This window comes from Hylaeus volcanicus, chromosome 3 (genome assembly GCF_026283585.1).
Source record: "Hylaeus volcanicus isolate JK05 chromosome 3, UHH_iyHylVolc1.0_haploid, whole genome shotgun sequence".
NCBI classification, from domain to species: Eukaryota; Metazoa; Arthropoda; class Insecta; order Hymenoptera; family Colletidae; genus Hylaeus; species Hylaeus volcanicus.
This window is the reverse complement of record NC_071978.1, coordinates 24,570,529-24,593,111: the sequence shown is the minus strand read 5'-3', so window position 1 is coordinate 24,593,111 and position 22,583 is coordinate 24,570,529. Positions and strand designations below refer to the sequence as shown.

Here is a 22,583-nt window from a genome sequence, read left to right as displayed (position 1 = left end):
TAGCAACGGAAGTGCCAAACGGAAAGAGGAGGGTCGAGGAACGGAGCCGCGAGGGGTGGAACCGATAAGCGTCGTAGCGAAAGCGGAGGGCGGCGAAAGGGGCGGTTTTACGGGACTGTTCGTGGATCGCGCAGGATCTGGATGGCGTCGGCATCCAAGGAGCGACCCTCGAAACGTCGCGTAGGTGTCTGAACGGCGGAGCTCGCGGGGACGAACGGGATCTGCCGAGGGATTCCTGCGCAGCCGCGATGGATCTGTTCGCCACCTCGAGGTGTCACGGTGGTATTTCGTGCGGTTAGTTGGCGCGCGGGGCCCCGGTGACTAGGACGGCCAATACAGGCGCTCCGTATAAAAGGAGAGACAAGAGACAGGGCCGAGAACGAGCAGGATACGCTGCATAAACGGAGTGACGACCACACAGTGACGACGACGAAGACGACCGAATTTAAATTGTTAGTAATTTAATTTTTATTTATTTTTTATTCTTGTTCGTTTACGACTACACGAGAAAGTCAGGAAAGTGCGCGAGAATCTCGTCGACCGAGCCGCGAGCTCGACCTCATCCCGCGATCGCGACGTTTCGCCTGCCTAGGTGCCAGGAGTCTCTGGAGACCCATTAAGATTTCTATCGCGACGTCGTGCCCGATTTCGTAACCGGCCTCTCGGAACTTTGGATAATTAAGTAGCCGCCTCAAGTAAGTCTCCTCCCTTGTTTGACACGCTGGATTTTTGAGCGAGAGTGCGTGCACGAGCTGAGCGAGTGAGAGTCCCACGGAAAAGTTCAGTGCGCCCTTTTTTTTCCACCACCCTTGTCCCTCTTCCTCTCCGCCATCCCGATTTCCACCTCGTCTACACGGTGAATCGCGTGTGCATCTGGTGCCAGCAGTGCTTCAAAAGTGTTACGTTTCGTTTCGTTCGCGGGCACGCGACCAAGTGCAATCCCCCCTCGTTATACTTGGAGATCTTTGGACCAGGACGGTGCGTAACGTTTTTTTTTTTTTCAATTTCACCCATCGAAGGCTTCGACAGAGATGGCGAACAAAATCGCCCTCGAGTGATTACGTTCGGTTACTCGATCGAACGTTTCGTTCGTTTCACGTGAAAATAATGGAAAATAATGTGAATTCATTTTTATATATATATATATATATTTATTGGACAGGAAGTTGTTTATCGATGCTGCAACTCGGGAAGTATCAAATTCTTTCTCGTTGAACGTTTAGAAACTCGATTATTTGTTTAGTAAGTATTCGGGTCGGAAGAGGGCTCCAGGAAAAGGATCCGAATCGTTGTTGAGCAAATAAACGGCTCTCCAAGCGTTTCTTACAGTCTCCTGCTTATTATTAAGGAAGAATAGATATTTCCCAAACGCGTGACGTCGTTTGAAATTTTCATTTTGCTCGTCCCTGGTGCGCGCGCATTCCTTCGAACGGGGATGATCTGTTCGTGACGTTCGATTAATCGAACAGTTCAATGTTTATTTAGTCGGCGATGTTTTTCCAATCGTTAACCTCGTTTATTTCATTTTATTAACGCTACGAGAGCCGTCTAAATATTCTTCTCCGTGTGATCGCTCGAATTATGATTTGAATTTTCGATACCAGAAATTTTTATCTGTCTCTGCCTTTGAACGCGATCTTCGAGTTCTTCGATCTTCGCTTCGCGTGTCCACCCTTCGTTGCTCTTTCTTAAACGTGGCTTCGCGTCGCTGTTAGAAAACGTACGGTTCCTGGGGGGGGAGGGGGTGGCAATCGACGCGACGACCTTGACACGATCACGTTAAGGGCAGCACCGCGAAAGATAGGCGAAGCGAATCACCGAAAGCCGAGAGGAACGTCGACGATTTCTTTCCTGGATCGTTGGGTACGATCGCTCGGGGCGGTTCCGTGACAATTCGCCACGAGTCTCGTCGCGTCCAACCACCAAGAACTATTCGTAGACTACTATCTAGGTATCTAGGCTCGAAGTCCACTTATTTTTAGAAAGACGTAACGTGAGGAGGAGAGGACGGGTCGTCGTTCCACTGGTCGTTTCGATCATTTTCCTCGAGCACGTTTTCTTCCGTTTCGTACGTCTGTCCTCTCGTGTATTCTCCGGCTGGCTCGTCCATCACCCGGATCCTCACCTCGTCTAGCATTTCGTCCGATTAGCTAGTCGGCGCGTCCGTTTGTCCGTCTATCCATCTCGCATCCGTCGACTTCTTCGTCCCCGTGTCCACCATCTTGTCCCCGTTGTTTTGCCTCGTCGCTGAACGTTTTGGAAAGACGCGTTTGTCAATGTCCGCGACCGAAAAGCTCACGAGGAAACGTATTTGACCCTAATCCTACCTGGAGGTAATTTTGGGGTCACGTACAGTGGCGGATCTAGAGGATCTCGGATAGGGGGAGGAAAAGCAAGATTCAAGGTTTCGAAGAATCCCGAGGAACGAACTAACGAACGAAGACGATACCTTCGTAAAGAAGTGACGACAATTGTATGTCTCTCAGATACCAACCCTCTCACTGCCTGCCAATTCTTATTTCTCTTGTCTGTAGTTTTGCCTGAGTAGCACCGGACCACGAATCCCGAGGAAACGAAGTTAATAAACATTTCGATTGTCTGTACTGAAATTTAGCCAACAGATCTTTTCCTGGTAGCAACTTGATAATCCACGCGATTGGTGTACAAATTTAATCGCAGACTCTACGGTTAGTCGAAGCTGGTATGCGACTAGGTAGGATCAGGGTTGAAAGGTAACGCGAGAAGTAATCTACGGGAGTCGTATCGATCACGGACGGAGTCGATCTGTCAAAAATTCTTGACCGATCTTTCACTCGACGCGCTCGGGTTTACGTTATTTATAGATCTCATGGTCAGCCAACCAGAAAATTACACCTGTTGATCGTCGAAGCTTGTCGAAATTAGCACGGGATGACTAACTTATTGTTTTTGGACTTTGCTTCTCATCGTCGAATCATTTCCTTCGATATATCGTCCATCTTTTTTTAAACCTGTCGACGCTGGTCGCTCGCTGAACCTCGGTTAAAAAAAACCTCGATCATATATATTTGCGTGTTTTCTTTTCTTTTTTTAAATCTGTGTGACATCGTTCTTTGGTCGAAAATCACCATCGTACAGTGGCGTTACGACTTACAATTAGGTTAGCGTTAGAATTCGGAGAGGTGTTTCTGCGAATCTCAGTTCTTGTTTATCGTTCGTCAGCTCGTTGATTTTGATCGATCTGGCATTAAACATTTGCACAACTAGATGGCAAAAAGCTGTCGACAACGAGAGTGATTACATAATTGATTAAAAGCAGAAACTTATTAAGAATTGTACTTGTTTGACTTTGATCTAAAGGAAATGACATTACTAGACTGCGGAATCTTATGCATTTATAGGAAATTTGAATGTGCAAGAAACTACAAAATGCTAACAATATACAAGAATATAAAAAAGATTGATGATAAAGTTCATGTTATAATATTTGGAAAATAAAATAAATTCCTATTTAGGCTCACTTTTTGCATAAAGATCCGCAGTCTAGACGTTACTTTTCGGTCCCCCTAATATGATGGCTAACGATACATAGAGTGTTTGTACTGGAATGCGAAGTCTCCTGTCGTACTTGCTGGAAAAGTAAACGTAATAATTCGTTGCAATGGTAGAAGTATTTATTAATCCGAGAAAGTGTTTAGGGTGGTTGAGTCGGGTTAACCTCCCTCCGTTTAGCGGAAAGGGGGTGCGGAGCCTCCGTGGAAGAAAAGGCTTTCCTCGTTGTCCGTGAATAATTCGGGCGCGTCGATATAGGACCGCGGTGGCGTCGACTCGCGTAAACGTGGCTTTGAGTCAGTCTACGGAAATAGCTGTTGCGACGGGAGTGATGCCGTGAAAATAGTAGTATAGACAGGCGAAGAGTGCGCCGGAACGCATGCCTCGACCAATAATTATAACTTCTAGGTCGGATATAGTGCGCTCGGTAAGTTTATCTCGGTGTTAGCCTCTCCGATGACCTAATATTCTTCCCGTTGCCGCAATTTCGAATGTGAATCACTCCCTCGTGACGGAGCCGCGTTGTTGGGGTTACGCGTTTCCCAGATCTTCTTGGCCCTCCATCCTTGGCATTCGTCGATCTCGAATAGGGTAGAGTTATTGCACGTCGTCCGGTGGAGGGGGATAAAGGGATAAGTAAAACGAGGGTTAACGAATTACGAGTGGGAATAGGAAGCATCCACAGCGTCGAGTTTCTCCGCGAGTTGATTGCGAAAAGCTGCGAGTCACAGTCATCTTGAAGGACTAAATAGAATAGGGATACCACGACCAAAGTGTCTCTGAGCTAGCTACCTTGGCGTTCCGTTAATAATGGTAATAAGGGATGTTAACCCTTTAACCTATAACAACGTGCGAGACTCGTGGTACAGAATTTGAGTCGAGGACGAAAGGGCGCAAGGAATTTTATTCCTTATTACGCCATTCACGATTCTATAGTAAATCGTAAGTCAAAGGGTTAAAAGATGGCGCATCCCTTTGCGTAGCAAACGCTTGGTCTCGACCGACGCCACGACACCGTTTCGCCAATGATATTTTCGTCTCGTCATTGCTACATGGTGGTTGATTCGTTCCATTCTTTTTATAACCGCATCTACATTGTGCCACTTGTTATTAGGTCAAGCTGTCATCGAGTACACTACAACGCGGGAAGACAATAAAATTATGCCAAATTGTAGCGATCGTTCCTAGACACCGGCCCGAAAATATCGAGACAGGGGGCCGAAACACCTGTTCGCCCATCAATTCCGACGACGATTTTCAAAAGTAACATTCCACGTTTCTTTGCGCGTTTCGCAATGTTCTCCTCGCCTAAAAGAAATAATTAGTTTTCTTAGATCTTCGTTTCGATTCGTGTACGAACGTAAAGTTTCGAAAGAAGTACACAAAAGTGACGAGCACGTAAAATTGCGTTCTCGATATGAGACTATTTCTGCGACAGCCAATCGCGTCCTCTGATCTAGGTGATTGCCAAAGTTTCCATCGAATCGAATCGCGGCCATCGTTAACGTCGTCGAAACGATTTGGGCTTTGAGGACGCGACAGCCGTCGCATCGTTTCGATCGAAGGCGTTCCGACGCAGTCTTCCAAACGTTGACGCTTTAAAAAGCGTCGCTTCGTATTCAGAGGCCCTTCGTTGGTCGTCAGGGTTGTACAGTTACAGGACTCGAGATTTCGAGGAATGTTTAGGTCATCGTGCGATGTTCGACGTCCCTTCCGATCTTCGGTCATTCCCTTCTTTACTTGGCACAGGCGTGCCGTCCCGTCAAAAGTGTGTCTCAAACAAAGAGGAACTTGCCGTTCGGAAAGGTCGGCTGCGAATGGAGGTCGTCGACCCTGATCGTTACCCGATACAATGTTGCGTTCATCGAGCGGCCATTGAGCATTGACCCTCGCGTTCTTTGGAATCTTTCGCTACTTTTTCTTTGATCTCTATTTTGCTCAGGAATATTGGACGATAATCGTCTCCTTTCGCTCGAGCCGTAAATTTCGATTAACTATACCATCCGAGACGAGTTCTGGAGAAATAAAGAGGACGAAAGTACAACGCCGCGTAAAATGGGCGAGGTTCGACAGCAGCTGCTTCGAAACCCAAGCTCCACTTTCTAAATCAGCTAAACGGTGAGACGGTCGTCGTAATGAGTAATAATTCGATCTAATTGGACGAGAATCGGCCGTGCGAAGTTAACGAAATCAGACGAAAATGAAAACGAAACGCAGGGAAGGGATAGAATGAGAACGGTTGTTACGGAGCATCGCAATCTCGAGAATGTTTCGGGGGCTCGTTGCCAAGTCTTACCGTGACGTTGTAACACTTCGTTCTGCTTTCCGTTTCTCCGGCCCAGTGATTGCTATGTTGTACCCTGGCGTTCGCTCATTTTCGCTCCCAACTCTCGGCATTTTATTCGATGACGAGGTCTCGAATACGGTTAATGACTAACTGCATCCGTTGAATCAGACTTTGGTTTGAACATCTGCAGGTTGCTTTGACAATCGAATGATCGTCTTTGTTTATTTACAAATGTCTTGTAGGAACTTGCTGTAATAAAGCAATTAGCATTCCATAGAACAGTTAACCACCTGAGCTCGAACTCCTTCGACCTGAAATATAATTTCTAATTGAAATTAATGTCGATATACAGTTAAATTTGAATTTCGCTCACCTTCTTGGCACCCACGTTCGCGACACTACAAACTCGAGAGCTAAGAGGTTTCCACCTTGGGGCTGGAGGAACCCTATGTGTTCAGGGGACGAGAGTGTTTTCCTACACTTTCCCGAAATGTTTGTTTTATTCCCGAGTTGTATCGCGACCTAAATGTCTGCGTTTCCACGGTTAGATGCCAAACATAATAACCGATTACCAAGATAACTGGTCCACCTATTTTCGAGCCAAGAGTCGCATTAATAATAGAGGTCTTACGTCATTGTTCGGCCTTGGACGTCTTGGAAAATATGCTTGGAGTCACGGATTCCACGAAAATTCGCTGCTCGCCACGGTCAATCTCCATCCATCGATCTCGAATCGTTCCTTACAGCTTCCCCTCGTTCGTGTCGCTTTTATCCCGCGTCTACAGCCAAAAATTTCTAGAAAACTCTGAAATCTTTTATAGAAAAATCCGTCATTGCCTCGAGAAGTCCACGTTTGAATTTAAAGAAATCCGAAGAACGACGAAATTCGAGTAGAATAATTTACCTACAATATCCTTTATCTAATATTCGCGAATTCGAGCGATTCAATCCCGACGGGAACATTCCACGAATCGCTTTTCGTCGAATTACATAAAGTTCTATTTCGAATATGTTAGTCGCGATAGATCATTTCCCGAGTTCGAATGTAACGGGCGAAATATAATAATTTGGCCCGCGTCACCAGCGATTTTGAAACTGGAAACTCTCCTCGAGTTTTGCTACCGTCCGTCTTCTTAATCTTCCGAGCGATTTATCTTCGATTCAACGACGCGCGGACCCGTTAACGACTATAAAAGCGAATCGACCGTAAGCTCGAGAAATCCGAGCGAAACAGCTACAAGCAATCGGACAGCCGTCCAATTCTGTAAACTTTCGGTAATTTGATATCATTATGCAACGTCTGAGAAATTGCACCTATCCCGCCAAACGTCTCTTTCACTGCGCGAGAAGCCAATACACGACGATCCAAAATCCAACACTGCTGTAAACAAATTGCGCGTAGATCGATTGACGATACGATCATAATTTTCTAGGGGTGGTAGTGGCACGAGAGGTACAAGCCACTTCCTCGTCGATACGTGAGAGTTTCTTTCTACGAAGTCATTTGGCGGGGGCCTTGCAACAATGTATCAAACACTCTACTAGAACTATATGTCATCGTTATAACAAAATATTCGATAAACTCGTCCAATTCTGTAACGACGAAACATTATTACAAGCCTTCTGCCAAGTGAATTTTATTGTATCGTCGCGGAAGTAGTCGCGGCTCGTACTGGGTCAGACGCGCTAGTCAGTCACCGCAAGACCCGCGATCGAGGAAGAATCGTTCGATCGCGATAGAACTCTAGTTTCTCGTGGAGCGATCGTGTATTTTAACAGGATCGATTGCTTGTCGATTAGGTACAAGGAAGAGGAGGACGTTCGAGAGGAGGCGGTGGGTACCCTCGGAACCGAGGGGAGAGCACGATAGGTTGGATGGTGCCGCGGGTCGGCGCCGTTTGAACCAATCCCGAGGAGGTCGGCCAGTTTTCTTCGACAGTGAAAGCGAAGAAAGCAGCCTCGACAGGGCACTCGATCACGAAGGGAGGAAGGGTGGCTCGCCACCCGTGAAATTAGCGGTAAAGGGAGGTGCGAAGGCGGCCCGACGCCATGGGGGTCGCCGACGATTTCGCGCCTAGCTTCACCCAGAAGCCGCAGCTTAGACAGGAGGACGACGGGAACCGGTTGATCTTTGAGTGTCAGCTGGTCAGCTCGCCCAAACCGGATATATCGTGGTTCCGGGGCGAGACCGAGCTCAGTCCAGATGCCAGGACCAACTTCAGGATACAGAGCATCGGGACGACCAAGTTCCTGGTCGTTCTGGAGCTCGACGACGTCATCGAGACCGATGCTGGACTCTACAAGGTCAAGGCTAAGAACAAGATGGGCGAGGTCGCGGCTTCGATTAACCTTAATTTCAGTCGTGAGTATACCCTCGCTTCTTTCACCCGTTACTTTTCTTTTTTCTACCCGCGACACTTAAGGGTCGTCGAATTGTGAATTTTACTCGGATACAATTTTTATAGATTTCTCGTACCTATTTTTCAATCTGTTTACAAGAACGATACAATGGTCGTTCGAAACCCTTGAGAGTAATACGGAACAGGACCATTGAAAAAAAATTGTAGTAATAACGATGTACACGTACTTAGCTTAAGTTCCCTTTCCGTGACACGAAATTTCCGAAATGAATTGAAATCTCGTTATTTCCAGCTGTCGACGAGCCTAGGGAGAAGTAAGTCCGCCGATCTTGCGGTTTTCAAATATGAGATCGTTTGTCGCTTCTCTAGGCTCTATCTTTTAATTTCCGCTGATTTTTTTTTTAACGCTTCTTTCACGTTAACCCTTTATTTACTGGCGGGACCTACAAGTCCCGTCAATTTTCTCACGATACTGTATCAATTAAACGCTTCGAAAGATTGAAACCTATTGTAACTTTCAAGTCTACTCGATCCACTTCTATGATGTTCTTTTTTAATTTTTGAGTGGCAACGCAAGCTTTTATTTTGGAAGCTTGTTAGACACCAAGCCGGACGCCTAGATTTTAAAAACTCTCGAGAAATTCAGTAAATAAAGGGTTAATCCTCCATTGCATCGTGCGTACATATATTCTTCGAAGAGACACGCTACGCGATGGAGGGTTAATTTTTCTCGCGTTTCAAGATTTATTTGCCTCGCTTATTATGCTCTTTTTCTTTGTGTGTGATTTTAGCTGCGGAGGAATCGATTAGACGAGGGTGAGTGTTCCGCTTGCTCTTCGCGAATACCTTCGCGTGTTTATTGTGTGTGTTTTTTTGCAAACGTTGTTTCGTGTTCCATTTTTAGCATACAGTCACTAACCGCTCCTTTTATTTCCAAATTATCGAGATGTCCCGTCGAAAGAATTTTCACAACGACATAGTGGCGATCAAAATGGTCGACTCGGGCCTTCCAGCGACGCGATTTCTATCGCGACGGCGTCGAACAAACGATCGAGTCGCAGCCGAGCGTGTTTCGTCGATAATGTTTAGGTGCACGTCAAATGCGGTTGAGTAAAAATAACCGTCGCGGAATGCTCGCTATTTTTGGTGTTCGTTCACGTGCGCTCACGAGCACGCGCGAGCGCGTGAGTCCGTCCGATAAGAGAAACGAACCGGCTATGCATCTTCTAGCCGACCGATCGCTCAATTTTCTTCTTCTGCCCACGCATACGTGGCTGACTGGTCGACGTGGAAATAGAATCAAGAGCCTCTCCTCTATTTTCATTCTCGTTCTTCTAGCCGACGACATTTGTTCCGAGAACGGTCTTATAATTACGAACCAACGCCGCGCGCTCCGGAATATTTTCATTCAAACCTATTCATGGACACGCGTGACGCGTCGCTCCTATGTATTTTTGTCTAGGAAACTTTTTTCTGCTCGCGAACTTCTTTAAATATAGGAGTCTAAACGAAAAACAAGGCAAGCCACGGAGAATTCGAACCCACGATCCTCGGATCCACAGACCGCTTTAGTTCTCGTTTGACTCCTTATTGTTAGGAGGCGTGGATACTACATATACAGGGCGAGTCTTCCAACGTGACGACCTCAAATAACTCGTAAGTTATTCGTTGTACGACGAAATGTTTCGAACAAAAGCTGCATGGTATCTAGGGGGACTGAGATATCTTCGAATTAATAATTTTCTATTAGGAAAAACGCTTAGTCGACGTGATTCTTAACACGACTTTGTTCTTTGCAACTTTTGTTCAAAACATTTTGTCGTACAAACCTCACTCTGTATAACGATGAACAATACCGCAAACGTCTTCCTTTCGTGAGGATCGAAGACGACGGTTGAAGCGGCGTGGTGTTCTGGGAATGCGGCAACGGATCGTTAACGTTCGCGAGAGCAGAATCGCTGTGTAACTCGACGAGGAAACGCGCGATCGATGATTCGTACATTGCTAAAAGCTTCGCGAAGACTTGTTTGTTTTTCGTCGAAAGTTTGCTTGAATTTCGCGGATAAATAGAAATTGGGTCGAAAGTCGCTTCTCCGCGGGGGCATGACGAGGCGGTCGAGACGGGACGCGTTATATTTTCGGATCGGATCGACAGACGTGATTCCCGTGAATTTCTAAAAGTAACGCGAGCGTTTAACGCGAAACGTTTACGAACATTAGGCACGGTTTTGGCTCGGGGGACGTTCCGCGAAAAAAATTTCCAGAACCAACGGAATTTTTCATTGGTCCGCTCTGAAACCTAATAGCGTTCCACGCGGAGACGGATCGACCGAAACATGGAAGTCGGTGGAAACAGCTGCAGCCTACTTCTTCGCTAAAGTTAGTTGAGAACGTGTTCGACGTCTTCTACCGCGCTTTCATCACGAGCGATCTTATTGGTTCTACGATCGCGGAACGATCGAGTTCCATTTAGTTGTCTTTCTTGCTCGAAGGTCGCTCTGTTCACGGGTAATTAATCCCCGGTCGCTTTCTTGGCTCTTAAAATTGTCCAGCGACGCTCGTTTGGAGACGAAACGTTCCTTGAATGAAAGGAGGCTGTTGAACTCGGATTACGAAGTGGCATTTAGCGGTCGAAGCGTTCATATAACGAGCCGTTAGAGTATCCTCTTCCTGCTAGGTAACAACGAGGCCGCAGTGTGATATTGCTCATTCGTAGACAGTGCTGTCCAAACAAAACAAATGTTATTCCTGGCATCGGTCTTGGGAAAAGCACAGTGAATCCTCTAGGCGAAGTCAGCGAGCGTAGAAAATGGTTTCCCGGCCTTTGCCAAACTTTGTCTCGCTCTTGTATCACGCAGACAGATCGTTGATGCGTTACGACAATCGTAACTAAAACACGACAAGAAACATCCTTGCGCACAAGACGTTTGTTGGCCGACTCTTGATCACCGTGCACGTTACCTAGACCAGTGTTGGGCATAATCGTAATCATAATTACGATTACGATTAAAATCAAATGTTTCAGAGTTGGGATTACGATCGTATCTTCAGGTGTTCTCAGACATAGACATTTTGTACCTAAAAACCGACTTCGGATTCGTGTTCCTCACCCTCAAAAAACCTAGAAAACCGTGATTTCGTCAAAATTGAAAATTAAAATATTTCAGTTAAAATAATTGATGAAAATAAGGCAGGACTTAGATAGGGCAACATTTAAAAATTTTTGATTTTGACGAAAGCCTGGTTTTCTAAGTTTTTTTGAGCGAGGAATACGAAGCTAAAGTTGGGTTTGAGGCAAAAAATGTCTATGTCTGAAAACACCTGAAAATACGATCGTAATCGCAGACAAATTTGCGAGTACGAATTGCAATCGCAATCGTAATCGCAACTCTGAAATATTTTATTACAATCGTAATCGTAATCACAGTTCGAAAACAGTTGACTACAATCGTAATCGTAATAATGATTACGATGATGCCCGACTCTGATCTAGAGTTACGCGATCTCTTAAAAGTCTCGCCGCGTCTGATCTATAACCGACCTATTCCACTGGCCAGGCGGCCGGTATCCACTAACGCTGCAAGATTGTCTAGCCCCTGTGCGGCAAACGTAACGCCGTTTAACTCCGAATTACCGATGGTTATGCCGTGTGATATCTTGTACTCAACCTTAACGTTCTCGAACATTTTATGTATGCGTACTTCGACGCGCGTTTTGCAGACAAATCGACGGCATCGCGCCAACTTTTGCGAAAAAGCCTGCTATCAGACAAGAAGACGATGGTAAACGACTACTTTTCGAATGTCGCATCACAGCCGATCCCACGCCAAAAGTTACGTGGTTTCACGATGGAAATATGGTCAAAGACTCACCGAGGCATAAGGTTAGCCAACTCGTATCGATTACAGTCGTTGTTCCGTCCCGCTCTATTACGGATTTGTCGAGTCATCCGTTTCCTTTAAATTTAGACGCTCCCTAACGCCGCTGAATTCATTCAGCGTTCGTCGCGGGAAGTTTTCTTTGGAATTAGAAAAACTTAGAACAGAAAAACTTTCTATCATTACCGATTTATATCTCATATCCGAATTGCAACAAAATTCTAGCTAACCGTCGATAAAGATGGCCACTCGTACTTCGCTACGCTGGAAATAAAAAATGTGACCGTCGAGGATGCTGGTAAATACAAGGTCACAGCGAAGAACGAGCTCGGCGAGTCTAACGCCACCATTTCCTTGAACTTCGACAGTAAGTATCACGTCGAACCGTCATTGAAATCTCTCGCTACCTGTGTACTTGATCGCCGATGATACAGTTTACATTTGTTTGCTCACGCTTAATTTTCTTATATCATAACAGCGTTTCAACGATTTCTTCGATGCGCGCCTGTATATGTTTTATTCTTTAAACACGCGTCTATACCTACTATCGACAAGCACGACTCGACGCATTCTCCTCGAAACTTTTCATATAAATGAACTTTATTTTGCAACTGTACGAAGCAAATGTAAACTGATCACTCGGTTTCCATCTTTTTCATTTTTCTCATTCGCCTCTACTCATTCGGGATGTATATCGATGATCCTATCTACAAACTCAACGTCTATTAGTCTCGCTGTTAATGTCTATCCTCGTATCTCTTCATGTCTCGTCCATTTCGAACTGTCACGCTGTTTTATTATTTATTTTTTCCGTTTTCTCTCCAGCCTTTCTCTATGATTCTCTTTTTGTTTATTACTTTCTTTCTCCGCACTCTGTTTCCATCCGTACGACTGATGTTTATTTTTTAATGGTTTATCTCGGTCGAGCAATGAGCACGTATCGATTGTCAGCTCGACGGAGCGACGATATACAGCCCGGTTGAACTTTGTTCGACTAAAAAAGAAAATAAAAATATGAAAGGAACCAGAGGACCGTTCGCGAGAGAGCGTAGACTGCAGTATCAGAGTCTGATTAACGTCTGTAACGAAATGCTGCTTGAATCGCGTATTAATTACGATCGACATTCCGCGTGTACCGATCTTCCCCGTTCACGGAATCGGCATGTCGAATCTCGAGGCAGAAATTGCGAAGACAAAACGAATCGTTTCGAATACAAATGAAAATGTCGTCTCTATAACTGTTCGAAAGAACCCATATATTTTCTATTCGAACGATCCGGAATTCCGTCTCGAGAAAATTCGATCGTTCCGCGGAATGCAGATCGGTCCCGTGCTGACGCTTCGTTAGGTTGCTGGTAATCACGTACATTTTTTTATATTTTCATTCGCGCGAGCCATGTTTTGCCGTGTGGATCATCGACGCAGTGTCCGTCACCGCGGCCATAATAATCGAGAGTCAGTAATAAAAAGAAAAATGCACAATCGCGCACACGCACTTGTGTTCACATGCTCACCCACACGTTTAGATGTGTTTTGAAAGGTAGCGATTAATTTTTTACTTTACTAAATGAGACTGGATCTCGTAACCGAACAAACAGTAGACTACTTTGATTACTCGTTGCTTAACCCTCGCAACGGCTGAGGTTGGCTTTGTTGGACGGACGACGGATCTAAATCGCTCTTTACACTGACCTGGTACGGAGCGACTCATATTTTATGACAGTATCCAGTGGGTCATGAGAAAGGAGGAATTATTCGATAAAGCAGGAGCGTTTCTCAGGAATTTTTACTGCAATACTATCGGACTTGTTCGAAAGAACAAAGGTCGTGGTACAAAGGGATCAAAGGGCATCGAATAGCTTGAAATAGCCTTACACAGACTTTTCTATGGGAGAAGTCCACGAGGTCCGTCCTCAGCCGTCCGAGGGTTAATGTGTTTAACCAACTTGTGCGTTTTATTGAGGGTTTTCGTGGAGTGGTATATGTACGCGAGTTGCTCTTTGTCGTAGAATATTTAAATAACTAAACACGAAATTAATACACCGGGCTCGAATGGCTCGAAATTGGAAACGAGACGAAGCCGCGTCTCTCGAGCGTCGAAGTCTCTCGTTACTCGTACGTACGAAGTCGACTCGTGTCGCACAGCGTTCGGGTGCCATCGTTAAACGTTTTACGAGATACATTCCGCCACGATCCGCGATAGAGAGGAGAAAGGACGAAGGCGACGCGTACCTAGTGAACGAATAAAACAATGTTCGATGAAAGCAACCTAAGTTACGAGATGTCGGCCTGGCAAGGGCGGACGTCCACCGATTTGCGCGACTCCGAGTCGTACTTTTCGAGCGATAATTGCGATCGGTAATTAAGATCGCGGACCAGTCGGTACGCAGCTACGTAAGGGATTACAGAAACTTTGGTCAACGTTGATCTTTACTCGCGCGAGTAAAGCAGCGACGACGAGGGTGCAGCGTAACTATCGAATCGATACGTAGCTCTGACCTTGGATCGAAGGGCTTAAACCTTCCGCAACCAGGTTGAAGAATGTCGTTCGACGATCGAAGTCGACGTCGATCGCGCGTTAAACGAGACCACGATAAAGGGTGCGAAGGGATTAAGCGTAAGAAAAAGATGTTGTTGAAAAAGGATCTCGACACGTAGATTCGTTTGTGTCAACGTAGGCGACGAGGCGCCCGTACCCGACGACGGTATTAAACCGACCTTCACCGAACGACCGGTAATAAGGCAATCCGACGACGGTAACACCATCACCTTCGAATGCCGCTTAGCCGGCGATCCGAAACCGAGTGTCAAGTGGTAAGATTTCGTGTTCCCGTGCACGCCAAGACGCGGATGTTTTTTATTATCTTTTTTTATTTTGTTTACCGCCCCCCCCCCCCCCGTAGTTACCTCGACACGCATGCTCAGAGAAGAGAAGGATCCAGCCCTACCCCTCTTCGATTTTAACGCGATCTCGCCGGGTAACGATCGCCGATAATCGCCCAGCGAGAAACGCTCTAGCATCGAAGAGAGACGGCGCAAGACCTTCTCTTACAAGTGTCCTCGGCTATCCAAAGTGAATAAGAATAAAAAAAAAAAAGAAATGAAATATAAAACGTAGAGTATCTTCGTAGACTATCTTTCCTCGACGAAACGTCGCGCGCCACATATCGCGTTACTGTTTGAAAGGCATTGAGTATGCAGCACGTTTTGATGCGCACGAAACTAGGTATCACGGTACCGAAGAGGTGAAAGAAGGAGGAAGATTCAGCATGTCGCTGGAACTCGATCAGAAGCTCTACCACCTAGCGAGATTAAAGATCGACAACGTGGCGAAAGGCGACGCCGGCGAGTACAGAGCCGTCGCGAAGAACAAGCACGGCCAGGGAGTGGCGACGATTAACCTAAACTTCGAAGGGGGTGACAAACTAAAGTATGCATCGGCGGCGTTTGAGTCGGGTGCTCGTCGCGTCGCTCGACTTTCGGGGATCTGCGATTATTGAAGAGGAGTTTCTTTCCTCGATCGAGCATTTTATTTACATTCGGATGGACGTTTGTAATCCAGGATAGAAAATTAACAAAGGCTCGATCGAGTCGTTCTCAATCCTTTCGACTCGGCTGTTTTCTATTTAAAGTTTGTTCGTTTCTGTTTTAGAAATTGAGCGTATCAATCCTTGACACTCCATCCATAATTATGAAGGCGGTATGAGTCATATATTTCTTGAACAAAAATTACATTGAATTCATTTAGTTTAAATCAAAGATAGCAGCCAGATGACGAGGGACAATTTTCTTCAGGATAAATGAAGTCCATTTTTTTTTTTAACAGTTTCTGTGAGTCTCAACCGTAATTTGGCCAATAGCAACCAGCTATATTCACTAGGAAATGTGCCACTGGAATCGAAAGGGTTAACGAGGTCGAGTTTCCTTTGATATTTCGAAGGCTGTCGACCTTTCGAGCCTTTAACACTATCTCGATCATCCTCGATTCGCAAACTAGAGTTCCGCAGATTCCGAAACGTCGTAGCGACGCGGCGAACGTGGTACTTACGATCGAACGAGGATCTCCAGCGTCAGATCCGTTCCCCGATATGACGATCCGTGTCTGACGTATCGATTCACGCAGAATACCCGACGGTAAGCCGCCGCGTTTTCCGAAGAAACCGACAATCCGACAGGAAGGCGACATCTTGATTATGGAGTGTATCCTGGAAGCGCACCCGGTGCCGGACATAACCTGGTACCAAGGCCAGAAACCGATCGCCGACAGCAAACGCGTCAAGATGTCACGCAAGGCGACCGGCAAGGACACTTATTTGCTCACGCTCGAGATCTCGAATCCTACCAAGGCCGACGGTGGAAATTATCGATGCAACGCGTTTAACAACTTCGGCGAGAGTAACGCCAACATCTCCCTCAACTTCCAAGGCAAGTCCTTCTCGATGCAAGACAGAAGCAGTTCTCGTTGGTTCCTCCCCCTCCGTCTTTCTTATTTTTCGTTGATTCCGCCTTCGAATCGATCGTTCTCCGTTATCCACGTTAAAGGTTTCTTTGTAAAATTGGAATACGATGTAGGTTACTTTAAACTTACACTTTTGTTAAGCACTGTACTTTTCAACCCTGACGACTAAACCCTTTAACATGTAACAACGCGCGAGGACTCGTGGTAGAGAATTCGAGTCGGATACGTCCACGTCGTATGAAAAGGCGCAAAGAATTTCACAGACGATTATGCCACGCACGAACCTACAGTAAATCGTAGGCGAAAGGGTCGATTTTTCATGGACCGTGTCGTATATCAATTTCAAAAGAATCCTTTTGAAACGAAACGATCGATTCGACGATGAATCTTTCGCTCCCTTCGAGCGGAGCAATTTTTCGAAACATTTTGTTTTTTGAGAATCGCCAGAGAGACCAACGAGAAGGTCCCCCCACTGCACCCTATCGTTCTATCTCCTAGCACGTTTTTTCCTCTATCGGAATCGTTCGAAAGTCGTTCCGCCAGAGCAAGATCGTTTCTCTGCGCGAACGTTTCGCTGCTCGCGTCGCGTAAAAATGTTCGCGATAGGTTCTTACCGTGCCGTCGTTTCCGAGAGAAGGTAAGTACGTTGCGCTGTCGCTAACTAATCGTGGAGTCCTTCTCTCGTTGCTTGCTAACTTCTGGATCCCTGTCTGAGTCCCGAGAAGCAAAGCCAGGAGGTAATTCAAACGGGGATCGAGAACAGTGCAGTAAACTAACATCGTCGAGATTGTTCACTAATCGCGAAAGGAACCCGAGCGAACCCTTTCACGGCGGACCGATCGCGATTCTCGCGAGTAACGACGAGAGAATCGCGATCCCGGGGAGATCGTCTCCGGCCGAAAACGCGGCTGCCGCCGGAAGTCGACGCTTGTGACTCGCGATCGTGCCTAATCGTGGATCTTCCCAAGATGCAGAAGAAGGACCTGGTTTCGCGCCGACGTTCGTCGAGAAACCGCGTATCATTCCGAACGAAACCGGTACCTTGATCACGATGAAGTGCAAATGCAAGGCGAACCCGAAGCCGGAGGTCACGTGGTTCCGCGGGACCAACGTCGTCAAGGAGTCTTCCAAGATCTCTATCAAGACGAAGACCGTCGAGGAGGACGTTTACGAATTAATTATGGAAATCAAGGTACGCGTTCGCAAATTACAGGAGTAGGAATGAAACAACTCTTCGTTCGTCTTCAGAGCTGATTATTTATTCAAACTTCTCCCCTGTACCACTCTTATCCTTTATCCCGGCCCCCCTCCCTCAACTCCTCTTACTCTTAACACTTTTCTCCTACGTACAAACACCCACACCACTTATCCTGTACCTTACTTCTAACACAAATCACGTTTTTATATTCCTCTCGCTCGCATATTACATTCACTCTTCCACGCCACCTATTCAAGTCCACCTGATTATTTATTTATACTTTAGTTGTGAATATATTCAGAGTATGAAGCTCTTACAGAGAGAATGCGAGACAGGAGGAGTTTCTTTCCTAGTCCTGTTGTAACATTCGTTGTTTGATGTCATGTAGTACTTGTATCAACAACTCCGGTTCTGCATTGGTGAAGATAATAATCGTTGATTAAAACGTTGCAGGATCCTTCGGCGCCTGACGGCGGCACTTACAGGTGCCACGTGAAGAACGAATACGGCGAAAGCAACGCCAATCTGAACCTGAACATAGAGGCCGAACCGGAACCGGAAGGCGACGGTCCGACCTTCGTCGAGAAGCCACGCATACAGTCCCAGAATCAGGGCAAACTGGTGATAATGGACTGCAAAGTAAAAGCGAACCCGAAGCCGGAGATCGTGTGGACCCACGCCGGCCAGGTGGTGAAGGAGTCTTCGAAAATCTCGATCAGTATTATTCAAGAGAAGGACGATATTTATTACATTAAATTGACATTGAACGATCCCAGTCCGGAGGATTCCGGCTTGTACAAGTGCAACATCAAGAACGACCTCGGCGAACTGAACGCCAACCTCACGCTCAACGTTGAAAGTGAGTCGATTATTAAATCGAGAGTATCGATAATATGTTTTCAAAATATTGTTAAGGCAGGGTTTATAAAACGAACAATTGACTCTTAACGTTTATTAAGGGGTAACTCTAGAGGCTGAAATAAAGGCTTAACTTTGATAATTAATTTTGAGAGTATCGCAAAAAGAATAGGATTTCTTTTCACAGGGTTTATTTAAAACATATCGAAGTATGTATAAGTACTTTGGCCGTTGATTCACGTATCTCTGATCTACGATTTCAGTTATACCTGTAATCAAGGAGAAGCCAAAGGTCGTGAAGATCGTGAAGAAGAGAACGGTCGTAGTCGAGTGTCACGTGCTCTCCAAGTTCACACCGGATTGTACTTGGTTCAAAGAAACGCAAGCCGTCAAGCAGGATACCAGGCACAAGGTGCACGTGGAACAAGTGAAAGAGGTCCGTGACAACACGTTTTGCGATTTAAAAAAATTTTTCTTAGTAAAATCTCCGAAAGGAAACATTCGAAATTTGATTCTTTTTTTAGGGAGAATTCGCGGTGAAATTAGAGATCGAGCAAGTGTCGGCGACCGACAAGGGTATCTACAAGTTGGTAGCTCGCAACGAGAAAGGAGAAGCGACCTCCCAGGTGGTGGAGGTTACGGATATCATGGAGGAAGGCGATAAGCCGAAGATCGCGTCCGGTCTGAAGTCTGTGGTGAGTTGTTCGATCTAACGTAATTTCGCAAATAATCCTCGGAACTTGTAAACCTATCTCAAAGCGATATATTCACGGGGTTTTAGACGATCGAGGAAGGCAAAACGATCGAACTCGTCGCTAGCCTCGCGAAGCAGGATCGCAAAGTGACCATCCAGTGGTACAAGTGAGTCGATCGATCGATGCGTGTCGTCAACGCTGCTGCGCTTTACCCTGCTTTTGTTTAAACCGATCAATCCTTTTATTTCCGCAGAGACTCGACGGTAATCAAGTCCAACAAGGACATCATGATATCCTTCAACGGTACGGACATGAAGTTCATCATCACATCCGCTACCACCTCGTTCTCTGGAACCTACAAGGTTGTCGTCAGCAATGAGTTCGGTCAAGACGAATCGTCCGCTCGTATAGTGGTCAAGGTAAGAAATTCGAGGAACTTTTGAATACGAAATTTGATATCACTCTTCATGTTATGCCCTTCAACGTTACGAACTATTCCGTGTTGAAACTTTAAAGAATCGACCCCCTCCCTCTAAAATATTGTTGATATGTCATTTCGTGAATTAAAACCTCGACTGTTAAACGAAATTCATGTTTGCCACGAACGGTTGTCTTCCTTGAATGTTGCATGCAATTCCTTGTGCGTATTGTAGAAGAAGGAGGAAGAAGAGGAGGAAAAGAAGGAAGAAAAGAAGGAAGAAAAGAAGGTAGAAAAGAAGGAGGAAAAGAAAGAGGAAAAGAAAGAAGAAAAGAAGGTAGAAAAGAAGGAAGAAAAGAAGGAAGAAAAGAAAGAGGAGAAGGTAAGACTACCGTCATCATCGCCCAAAGTCTGCTATCGAAAGGCTTATTCTACTTACTCGTTGCGGCCACTCTCCCTAGTGTTTAAATTATCCCTTGACTAACAATTTGTTGCAATCATCCCTTACATCTACACTCGAAACAAGATCACACGAACGAAAGTTCAATTTTTTTTTGTTATAAAATAAATTAACTTTCGGTTTCGGTTACTGATAATTCGGCTCTCTTGAAATGCATTTCGATATTGCGATACAAAAGGTAATTAGCTCTGTCTGGAGCGACGACGAGGACGACGAATACGATGAGAGCGTCGTCGAAGAGGAAGAAGAGGAGGAGGATGTGGTGAGTGTAATCGAAACCAGCGTCGCGGAGCCGATTATCGAAGAACCAGACTCGGAAACAATTTCACAAATAGAGGTACACGTACACACGCATCACATATTTACACGAACACGTATATTCTCGATCATATTTTTCTCTCGACATTTTTCGTCTTCTTTTCAACTCTCTTCGGAGATGCCTGTCGATCTTTTTCTATACTTTCTTTTTCCATGGACAATTATTTTTCGTAAGCGTCGGTAATCTATCAAGGTTTTTTTTTTTCATTATTTTCAAGGACATACCCGACAACAAACAGAACGGTATCGACAAACCTGGCCGCAAGAAGGTACGAAACATTTTTTTGTTGTTTTTATTTTCGAAAACGAGTTATCTCGTTAAAGATTATTTTTCCATAACGATCGAGAAGAGATTCACTTTACACTGTATAGATTTGGAAAGAATCGTCACTTCGTGTACCCTTTTCGTGTTCCCTTGCGATGTCCCTTTCTTCGTTTAGACTTTGTGTGCTTGTCTGTGTTAACGACGCAAAGCAATTATTTATTCCATTTCCTGGCAACGAACGATATCTGATATTAATTTACGTTCGCTTTTCTGTTTCAGAAATTGGAAGTTATTCAGGTGAGTGACTGGTATCGAACACTCAGATTTGGCGTGGTATGCGCTCGAGTTATTAGAGCGGTCTTTCGACTGCATTGCGAACAATTAATAGATATGAGCTTTATGCGAACGCCTTACTGTCCTTCGACAGATTTATTTAACGCGGTTACAGTGCGGTGGGATAATGCGTGGCTGGTATGCGAAACGCTATTCTCGGCTTTTGCTAAACGAACTCTTCTCTCTTTTTCAGCTTTACTAACGCGCAGCTCTTACTAACGAATCGTGCTTTTGATTTCAGCGATTTTTATTTGCATCATGGTTTGCGTCTAGGCATTCTTATCGCTCTCTTTCCTTTTCAGCTTTCAAACATTACACTCATTGCTACTTTATCAACACGCAACATAATATTCGCTTTTAGAGAATTCTCACTGTCCTTTCCTTAGAAGCTGGGCTATAAATCTTTCCTTAAAAACTTCCTCTATTTTCCTCTATTTTCTCTATATTGCCTGTGTGCTTCGTATGAGCTATTCTGTTTTCGTCCTTGGTGTCTATAAGAATATTTGCGTGTGTATTAGTTTATTTGTAATGTCGCGTTAGACGTGGCTTAAATGTTTACACGATGCAAGCGAAGGTAAGAAGTACGATTAATGGACGAACCTAAGATATTAATATCGTTGTACTTCTGCTTAAATATAGAAAAAACCAGAAGAGAAGATCGAGGAAAAGAAGGAAGCAGAAAAGGTAATCGTTTGCGTTTTCACAAATTCGAAACATGCGTTCCGAGTAACTAAAATATGCAAATGAAATTTATGTTTGCAGAAAAAGGTGGTGCAGAAGAAGGAAGAAAAGAAAGAGGTAAGGCAAACTTTCACTCAAACTATATTCGTTTAAATATTTACTTATGCATCGGTACGATCTCTGTCGTTTCATTTCAGGAGGCTTCGTTAAAAGCGGAGAAGACCGTGTCTCGCAAGCAGTCTATCAGCAGAGTAAGTTTCCCGTCACGAGAATCCTTTGTAAATTGCTGAAAAAAAAACACGTGATACTGATTTGGTATTTTTACTTAATGTTTAGGTCGAGGAACTGCGAACGGAAAGCCGAAGGAGTTCTCTGGTGTCAACCGAGGAAAAGGTTAAGACAAGTTCCACGTTTACTTCTTTCAAACGTAGGACGACTTCTTCTGAATTTGACTTCGAAATGTGTAAATAATATAAAAAAGGAGTCCTTCTAGGTTTGATAAAAATGTAGTTGAAGACTTCACAAATTAGCTCTAAGACGCTTGACTCTCCAAGAATCCAAATGTTCATTCGTCTCTTTTTTTAATACACGTAGATGATAAGCGAAGATGGCTACACTACACCACGACGCGTTTCGATACAAAAGGTACACGAACACTCGCTGATCGAACATAAAGTAATACAGAATTGGCGCAAACGAAACGTTTACAATGCTCCAACCGCTGATGTTGCATTAATACAGTAATTGTTTGTTTACCTGAATACAGACCGAGGAGGAAGTGAAGTCGGAAAGTCGGCGATCTTCGATCGTCGAGAAGAAGAAGGTGACAGCCGAGAAGGTAA

General features: G+C 45.1%; 1 protein-coding gene across 39 annotated transcripts in view; it reads left to right on the top strand.

Moving 5' to 3' along the window:
• The first annotated feature begins 215 nt into the window (after positions 1–215).
• Positions 216–22,583, top strand: part of LOC128874148 (twitchin) — an 86,572-nt gene continuing 64,204 nt past the window's right edge. For 29 of the 39 annotated variants that reach the window (XM_054118567.1, XM_054118564.1, XM_054118560.1 and 26 more), the window contains exons 1-22: positions 216–695; positions 7,619–8,180; positions 8,471–8,492; positions 11,899–12,061; positions 12,282–12,423; positions 14,735–14,870; positions 15,283–15,486; positions 16,180–16,481; positions 17,490–17,707; positions 18,167–18,572; positions 18,835–19,007; positions 19,096–19,266; positions 19,353–19,432; positions 19,520–19,685; positions 19,920–20,066; positions 21,007–21,024; positions 21,700–21,744; positions 21,823–21,858; positions 21,939–21,992; positions 22,078–22,134; positions 22,336–22,386; positions 22,508–22,579. In XM_054118567.1, the coding sequence (XP_053974542.1) occupies positions 7,868–8,180; positions 8,471–8,492; positions 11,899–12,061; positions 12,282–12,423; positions 14,735–14,870; positions 15,283–15,486; positions 16,180–16,481; positions 17,490–17,707; positions 18,167–18,572; positions 18,835–19,007; positions 19,096–19,266; positions 19,353–19,432; positions 19,520–19,685; positions 19,920–20,066; positions 21,007–21,024; positions 21,700–21,744; positions 21,823–21,858; positions 21,939–21,992; positions 22,078–22,134; positions 22,336–22,386; positions 22,508–22,579 (2,976 nt within the window). In that variant the 5' untranslated portion in view covers positions 216–695; positions 7,619–7,867. The remainder of the gene's footprint in view (positions 696–7,618; positions 8,181–8,470; positions 8,493–11,898; positions 12,062–12,281; positions 12,424–14,734; positions 14,871–15,282; positions 15,487–16,179; positions 16,482–17,489; positions 17,708–18,166; positions 18,573–18,834; positions 19,008–19,095; positions 19,267–19,352; positions 19,433–19,519; positions 19,686–19,919; positions 20,067–21,006; positions 21,025–21,699; positions 21,745–21,822; positions 21,859–21,938; positions 21,993–22,077; positions 22,135–22,335; positions 22,387–22,507; positions 22,580–22,583) is intronic. The other 10 variants (XM_054118570.1, XM_054118569.1, XM_054118563.1 and 7 more) reach the window with 3 other exon arrangements.